The sequence below is a fragment of the Vidua macroura genome, chromosome 3 (assembly GCF_024509145.1).
Source record: "Vidua macroura isolate BioBank_ID:100142 chromosome 3, ASM2450914v1, whole genome shotgun sequence".
Taxonomy (NCBI): Eukaryota; Metazoa; Chordata; class Aves; order Passeriformes; family Viduidae; genus Vidua; species Vidua macroura.
The window spans coordinates 80,138,071-80,146,976 of record NC_071573.1 but is presented as its reverse complement, the minus strand read 5'-3'; the positions used below and the strand labels follow the sequence as shown (position 1 = coordinate 80,146,976).

Here is an 8,906-nt window from a genome sequence, read left to right as displayed (position 1 = left end):
ACTGAAGCTACTTGCCTCTTCCATTCATTGAAACTAGATTTCAAGGAGAAGGTGCATTAAGATAAACATTCAGGATTCTGAAATTTAAAGACCCCATTCATTTCCACATCCATTCAAGGGCTGCTCCTGAAAGGCTCTGGACTACACAGCTGTATTAGGTAAGGGATGTAGAACAGGGAGACAAATGACAACTGACCTTGTCACACTGCGAGTTATGTCCTGGCATTGATGATTTGTCACTTCTACTCCCTAAGTTGTTAATTTACAGAATGGTTTTCCCTCAACAACATCAAACCAGTAACAGAGAGGGCACTGACAGACAGAGCTGTGCCTGCACACTGATTCTGAGAGTTGCAACAACTGCTTTGGCAGGGCCAGAAAGGAGAGAAATAACACTTTAACCTTCCTTTGACAAACAGAAGGGAAAGGTCTGCAACAGTAATACAGACAAATTATACTGACAAAGAACAGCAATGCTGCATTAGATTGGTGTGTTTGTAAAAAAGGAGAAAACGTGTGTTTGAAAAGAAAAATTAAGGCATGCCTATTAAAGCATCTCTGTATTGTTCTGTGAGTAAAACTCGTTATAAACCCACATATAAAAGTCCTTTTCAAAATGTCTTTTATAAAGGCTGGGCCAACAAATTAAGACTTAGAAAAAGCTTCCACACATTTTTATATGAATGAATTTTTATAAAATGCTGTGAACAAAACTCACATCCTCTTTTCTAAGCCTGTAAAGGGGATGTCAGAAAAAACCCACAAAGCCAGATAAGAAACTGCAGAAAAATTTCTTTTCACATCCATTATTATTTTAAGAGACCTTTAGATTTGAAGGTCGAGTGTTAAAAAGACTGAATTACAAATGTGATTTTCCATGCTCACAGAAAGATGAAGGCTAAAGACAGTTCTGAGATTAATTATTTGTATGTAATAGATTCAATCATACGCTTTTGTTTGGGGGAAAAAAAAAAAAGATTTGTTAAGACACTTTAACTTAATGGGAGAATTCTGTAACTTCTTCCAAACAATTTTTCTACATATACTTTCAGGAAGACATCCAGTAATTGCTTTTTTAGCAAAGCATAAGTTGGCTGATTGCCCAGCTGTCTGTTTTGATGTTATCCTGTAATTTCATTCACTGAGAGACTTTGGTGAAATTAAGTAGACCTTTACTGGTAATAGCTAAAACAAATTTTAAATTAAAAGTAGAAATATTTTATTTACTTGCAATTGGTATTAAATTTTAATGTCTTTATTGCATAAAGGTATTTTTTGAACTTAAATTTTATGTTATTTACAACAAAATATACAAGGCAATGTTAAAATGTCCATCACAACAGTGCACAGCAGATCCTACTGGGTGTCCACTCACATCCAACTTGACACAGAGCTTGCTTCCTTTGGACCCTGTTAAAGAGCAAAGGGAGAAAATTTACTTACTAAGTTTGAAAATGTGTATTTACATAGAAATTACTGAACTGAGCTGCAAAGATTAATGGTATCTGAAAACATCCACTTGAAACCAGAGTTAAGAGAATGGAAGGCTACTGGGTTTTAATATGATTTCTTAAAATAGGTGTTCTCTTCTTTCTGTAGAAGTTCTCACCTCCCCCATTACTAACTGCTAAATACAGTTTTCCTAACACAGCAATTTTCTGCTCTGGAAATAGTACTGGAGAGATATTTTTTCAATTGGATTTCTTTCCTTACTCTGCCCAGAATGCTTTTTCCCTTTCAGCTCTCCCTTTTCCCTGTATCCTGTCTGACAGACTCCCAAGGGCCTGGCTGTACACTGTCTCAGAGGAGATTTTCAGCTCTTGGAGCTTGCTGACTTACACAAGCTGCCATCAAACCCAGCACACATCGAGTGACCCAGCGCGTATCCGCACTGGTACGTGCGGCAGGAAATACCTTCAAGATACCAATCTCAGTGGTGGGAAGCAGACTGACATCCCCACTAAGGAAAATCTTCCCATTTCTCCCACCACTGTTTTCCCTTCCAAAGGAGCAGTCCTCAAAACAAAACATCTGCAATGCTCAGTTTCCCCTTTAGAAGTTGACTGGGCATGAATTGTTTTTCCTTTCTTCACTGTAACTGCAAAAACACTTTGGTATGAAGCAACTCAAAAAGGACCAGTCAACGCTGAACAGAGAGCACAGGCATTGGATTGGTTCCCCCAATACATACTGCATGGATAGCTCAGTAAGAACCAGTCATTACTTTTAAATTTGCCCACTGCAGTTGTTAGGAAGAAACAATTCTCTTTTCAAGTGGCTTCACAGTGACAACTGTTTGCAGTGATTTTGGGAAAATGTTTTTAGGGCTCTGGATGAAAACCACTGCCACCCCTCCACCCACACCCTCTCCATTTTGCATTTCCCCTCTCAGTCCTGGTACACTGTCAACCAGGTTCCACTGCCAAACATCACAGACAGCACTTTGGTCTGTATTGCTCTCTGTAAATAGCTCAAGTTCCCAGCTGAAGTATTTTTCTTCCCTTCTGCTACTGAATTCAGGGCCAGAGATTCCCTTGCTCTGTCCCCATCAGCTTCAGTCACAGAGGACAGGGGGAGCCCACCCCTCACCTCTGCCATTTCACCAGGAGAAAAGGTGGCATCCCTCCTCAGCAGGTGGTTATGAAACACTGCAGAGCAGCTGGGCAGTGCCATGATTACTCAGGAAAAAATAGATAAAGAAGTAGAAAACATGATCTTGATTTACTTTGAATAATCTTTCTCTTGATTTGTTTTTGAAGGAAAAATATTTTTCTCCATTAAATATACACAGCTGTGAAACCACAGCATGGCTGGGGTTGGAAGGTACCTCTGGAGGTCACCTGGTCTAGACCTCAAGCAGGGCCTCCTAGAGATGCACAGGACCATGTCCAGACAGCTTTTAAATACCTCCAAGGATGAGCATCCCACAGCATCCCTGGGCCACCTATGACAGTGCTTGGTCACCCTCACAGTGAAGAAGTGTTTCTAGATGTTCAGAGGGAACCTCTGGTGTTTCAGTTTGTGTCTGTTGCCACTGGTCCTGTTAGTGGGCACCACTGGTTCTGTCTTCTTTGTACCATCCCCTCAGTATTTACAGACATCAGTAAGATCCTCTGAGCTTTCTCTTCTCCAGGCTCAACAGTCCCTGCTCTCTAGCCTCTCCTCACAGGAAATATGCTCCAGTTCCTTCATCATCCTCGTGGCTCTCCACCAGATTCATTCCAGTATATCCATGCCAATCTTGTACTGGGAAGCCCAGACCTAGACACAGCACTGCAGGTGTGGCCTCACCACTGCTGAGCAGAGGGGCAGCATCAGCTCCCTCGACCTGCTGGCAGCACTGCTCCTACTGCAGCCTGGGATACCATCAGCCCTTTGTTCAACTTTGTGTCTTTCCAGCTTGCTGGCCCCCAGCCCATCCTAGCACCTGGGGCTGTTCTTCCCCAGGAACAGGACTTTGCACTTCCCTTTCTTAACATTCATGAGGTTCCTGCCAATCTATTTCTCCAGCTTGTTTAAGTCCCTTTGGAAGGTAGCATGGCCCTCTGGTGTATCAGCCACTCCTCCCAGTTTTGTGTCATCATCAGGCTTTGCACTCTTGTCCCATCACCCCGATCATTAATGAAGATGTTAAACAGGACTGGAGCCACAACTGACCCCTGGGATAACTCTGTCGTTACTGGCCTGCCTCCAACCAGACTTCATTCCACTGATCACCACCCTCTGGGCCTGACTGGTGCTTTAAAGACTATTTAAATGACACTCATTTTTTCCATAATCAACTGAAGAAAGACCAATGTTACAATAACCACATATAATTAGCTGCTGAGACACAAAACCAGTTCAGCTGAGTAGAACAGCAGGGCTAAGTCAGGTCTTCTTTTCTGCACTCAGGTTCCCAGGCTACTTCCTTGTTCCCTTGGTCAGCTGCCTGAGCATTGGCTTGAGGAGGGCAGCTACAGAGCTGAAGCACAAAGCAGGTCAGACTTGCTGAGCCAGCCTCATTTCACTGAAAACAATGCAAGTATTCTGGCTTGTGCCAATATCTTGTATTTGTTTCTGTTTGTCATGCAAAACAAATCCCTGCTGGCACTCTGCAGTTGTCAGGCACAGGGCTCATGCAATGAACATTTGTTGTTAGTGAGGGGGTTTTTAAAATTTGTTTTGGGGTTTTGTTTTTTACTAGCTAACTAGCAGGTATTTTCTGCTTGCCATGAAGACCAAACTGTAAAATTGCTATGTAAAAATCTGTCAAGGTTTGATATACACAAGAACAAATGTCAGACAGATCCCAAACCTTATGATATGCATTTATATAGCCATTTCTCTTGTGCAAATTCTTCCTCCTTTATCTGGATAGCTAAAGTTAACACTGCAGGACCAAAGTAGAGGTAAGAAATCCTCCTGCCAGATATTCTCAAGAAAAATGCTGCAGCTTTGCATGCAGAATTCCCTTCTTAAGTTGGAAAATGCATAAAATAGAGTGGGGACAAATCAATCAAAGAGAAAGGCACAGAGATCCTGACTGCTGGTTGAGCTGCCCAAGTCTCCTGAAAGGCAACTCAGACTTGCTGCGTGCTAAACAAATGGGCTCAAGCTGATTTGGAAAGAGCTAATTAGCCAAAAAGTAAGTAGTCCAGATTTCAATTATTTCAACATATTGGAAAACACATATTTTCCCCAAAATTTAGAATTAATATTTGTAATAGAGAACAACAGCAAAAATGCACCAGTGGCCAATTTCAGCAGCAGGTTGAAGAATTCTGCAGTTCTCAAATGGAGTTAGCACATACCTTACTCAGCTCTGGAAAGAGTTCTTGAATCCCAATGTCCAGTAGAACGTACGTTAACTAAAAGAAAATACAGAAAATTAATGACACCCCAAGGCAAAACTACTGCTTTTTATTCTTAATTCTGAGTAAGAGCCCACTCCTCTGCTATATCAAACATTCACTTTAGGAAATCCTGTGCCAGAAGGCAAGTTTGTCACACGTAGTGAGTTACCTGCTTGTTGAGCACTGGCTGCTGCAGTCCATCAAACAGAAGCCTGATGCCTTCATATTTAGCCTCTTCCCCAATGCACTTGCCTATTAAATCTAGACCAAATTCCAAAAACAAATACACAAGTCATGAGGAAGTACTGCAAAGCAGCTTTATGATGCAGGTATAAAACTCAATTAATTAACAAGAAAAAAACTGTTTAAACTAGAGTTCAATGTTTTTCTGTCTCAAATGGTAAATGGAAAAAAAACCTCACACTTTTGGGTTCATCGTTGGAAACCCAGAGCACTGGGAATATTTCTCTATCTGCTCTAGAGTGTCCTGACCCCCACAGGAGCACTGACTTTGACCCTCATTCACAGAGAAAACTTCCAAAGCCACAAGGTAAACTAGAAACCACAAAAGTGTGAAACAGATTGTAGAGACTGTAGAAAGTAGTGTAGTATGTCACATGGGTAAGAAATTTAGGTTTTAGGATTTTTAGTATGTTATAGATGGGTTCAAGATAGAGGACATAAGGTGCTGTCTCGAGTTCATGTTACTTCCTTCTTCTTCCTTCTTCTTCTTAAGTAATAGCTTGTAATTGAGTAAAAAATCCACATTACAGGTCTTTAAAGGTCAGTTATTAGGTTAGAAAGGAAAATAATTTAAGTGTCACTTCTTAATTGAGTAGCTTAATTTTTAATTAGACTTAAAAGGCCTTATAACAAGAGATTGTTAACCATTTTTGTGCTGTTTTTCTTGCACACAGAGTCTGGTACAGACAATGTGCTGAAGTTTTGATAAGATAACAATAAACAAAAGTTAAAGACCAAAAAAGTCCAATGCATCTCTCATTCCTAACACAAAACTGCTCCAAGAGGGTCTCCCCTACCAGGGGAGCCCCCAAAGAGTTGCCCAACTTAAGACCCACAAACTCACATTCATCCTTTTCTCCTTCCTTTCCTTCAGGGCTCCACACCCAAATAATTACTATACTTTTTGTAATATCAGTGTTTTGTTCTAATGCACTGTTTAATAAACCACAAGTGGATTTTAAAAACTTACTTTCAATTAAATGGGCCCCTCTTTCCTAGTTTATACAGTGCAAGGATAACTCAGATGTACCTTCTAGCTTAATGATATGCCTTTTTTTAACACAGTTTTCATCTGGATAAAATACAAACCATAGGAACATTCAAAAGATGAAAAATTTTGGTACTATGTACATGTGTAAAGCTCTTGATTTCCCTCACCATGTCTTTATTAATCACTATGCTACAAGCTTAGTCAGCAACACTTAAATGACAAAACTGAACTGTTGCGTTTTTACACCTGGTATTCCAGTAAATCTCAGCAGCCCAAGTATTATTTGATTTGGAAAGACAGTGTGACTGTATCTGGGTTAAATATGTGCTTGAACAATCAACCACACTCATACAGGCAGTCATGGAATACAGAACCTGGAATGTATCTCATCATTTCTTCAAAAGTCTGCTTTGCTCGTTTCTGTTTGTCCTGGAGAGAGCGAGGCTCGGTGTTCTCACAGAACACGGCATCTGCAGTGAAGACACATTGAAAAAATATATCTTTAGGCAGCTACACATCACTGATAAAGAAATATGTTTTGGATTGTGTATTCAAAACTGAACTTCTTCTCTGTATTTTGTTGATTACAAGGGAATTCTAATCTGTCAGATAATACTTTTTGCTTACATTCGCCTGATCAAATCCAGAATACCCCTCCTGTTTGAAGGACAATCATCTTTTCATTATTTGTTTCCATTCTTTTCAAAGTTCAACAAATTCTCTTTAAAGTTTGGATCAATTCCGTTTTAGGTTAGTTATGATCTCCTTAATCTCAATTTCCCTTATGCTTTCAAAACTATAAGCAGTATTTACGCTTTGTGCTAAAACACGGTCTGGAACTGTCAAAAACTTCAAATCTACCTATGAAGGAGAAAGCAAGTACTGCTATTCATCTGAAATAATAGGTGCTCAGTTTTGGTTTTAGGCTCTGAAAGTCATACTGCACTCCTTTTCTGCCTTTCACAAGCTTCATTTTTGGTTTGATAAGGACAGAGCTGTCTTGACTCCAGAGTTTTGGCCAGATGCATTGTTTGGATCAGACTGCAGTCACGTAATACTCTACAGTTGTGAGGTAATTAAACATTTTTTTTAGTCGCTCTTCCCTTATTTGAAGGTCAGGAATACTCAAGCCCCCTCAAGTGTCAACCACAACAAAGGGAACCAAAAAATTAACAATAAAAGACTGACGTAGTACACAAGTGAAGTAACTTGACAACTTAATGAAACATTTGTGTTGATACAGTAAACCATTTTATTCTATTTTTCTTGTTCTTTGCACACCCAAGCAAATTACTATTCATAATATTTTTTTTTTCTGTAATCATCACTGACAGACAACATAGGTGGCTCAACATCTTTCCAAAACAAGCTTTGAAGTTAGTCCAGGCCCACTTGATTTTTGATACTCCACCGGTGTTAGTCAGCATTGCAAAGTTTAGCACTTGGAAACTTCACTGAAGGGATTTCAAACACCAAACTAAAGCAGCATTTTTTCATCAAAGATGTAACTATCACTGACCTCTCAGCAGTGTTATCAGAGAAACCAACCGGTGCTCCTCAAACAGCTGTTCTAACTTGTTATGCAAGTAATAGTCTGTGTACAGTTCCAATGTGTTTTTGAAGAGAATTCTTCCTCCCATCAAGAGATGATGCAGCCAGTCAGGAATGCGGAAAACTACCCTACCTGCAAAGTCACAGCAACATCTATGAGTAGCAAAATATATCAGGGTCTCCTACTAGTCATAATAAAGGAATCATTTATTCAAAAGAAAAGAAAAAAAAAAAAGATTGGAAGCAAGAAAAGAATATTTCAGTTTTGTTAGTGCAGCACTGAAAATATCAGTATTCTCCACAGTGCTTATCAAATACTTCCTTTAGCTATTTATATTAATTTAACAATTACAATTCCCAGAGACTATCAGCAGCCCTGAGAAAAGGGATGGGACCTACTCTCGTAAATGCATACTACTGAGATGCAGAAAGATGAAGACATAACAAAGCAACTAAGCAATGATGAATGATAAATGACATTTTAGCACCACAATAAAGTCTTCTAAGGAATAACCACATTACTAAGTTGTATATTAGCTTGAAAGTGTTGAGTTATATATGACTGCTACAATAGGATTTTGTTTCTTACCAGAGACTGTGAACTTCATATTTGTCATGAAGTATATGAATAATTAAGAGAAATCACTTCTTACCAACATACATTAAGTAGTCATAGACTCCTTCTACAGTCATCATTTCCAGGAAGTAGTTCTGATTTTGTCGTCTTTCTGTGTTCTCAGACCGGTTTGCATTATTCTTGAATAAATCATTAAAAAGCTAAAAACAGAAACATAAGACTGAAACCACTGCATTCAAAGGCAAAAGGATAGCCACCAGTTCTTTGGATTGGTTTCTTTTTATAAAAGCAGCTTCTTTCCAGAGCTTTCAAAGAACTGACCAGGGGCATTGATTTGTTTAATTGTTTCTGGTTTTGTTTTTTCAAATCCTTCACTTTCCGATAAAGAGCACATCACATGTTGCCAAGATACACAACAACCAAAATACCTGGGTTCACAACAAATCAGCACTGAGACATTAATTCATGAGCCTTTCTGCTGCCACTACCTTCTTCCAACCTAAACCATTACATGATTGTATGCATCTAGACATTTATCACAGGCTCTGATTTCCTTGATGCACCCTGTTCTGAAAATGAGGGGCTAAGAGGATACAGAGCTTGTCTGCCTTAAATCACAAGGAAAGTCTACAACATTCAAGTATTCCTAAAAGCTCCTGTTGGTTTCCATGTTGAAATAAATACAATGGTTTCTAGACAAAATATACAA

The 8,906-nt window shown here is 39.4% G+C and overlaps 1 protein-coding gene across 5 annotated transcripts in view; it reads right to left on the bottom strand.

Moving 5' to 3' along the window:
- Positions 1 to 1,239: 1,239 nt before the first annotated feature.
- SNX14 (sorting nexin 14) overlaps positions 1,240 to 8,906 on the bottom strand; it is a 45,781-nt gene continuing 38,114 nt past the window's right edge. For all 5 annotated transcript variants that reach the window (XM_053972951.1, XM_053972952.1, XM_053972953.1 and 2 more), the window contains 6 exons: positions 8,274 to 8,397; positions 7,589 to 7,753; positions 6,444 to 6,539; positions 5,005 to 5,096; positions 4,794 to 4,850; positions 1,240 to 1,410 (listed from right to left, as the gene is read on the bottom strand). In XM_053972951.1, coding sequence (XP_053828926.1) covers positions 1,372 to 1,410; positions 4,794 to 4,850; positions 5,005 to 5,096; positions 6,444 to 6,539; positions 7,589 to 7,753; positions 8,274 to 8,397 — 573 coding nt within the window. In that variant the 3' untranslated portion in view covers positions 1,240 to 1,371. The remainder of the gene's footprint in view (positions 1,411 to 4,793; positions 4,851 to 5,004; positions 5,097 to 6,443; positions 6,540 to 7,588; positions 7,754 to 8,273; positions 8,398 to 8,906) is intronic.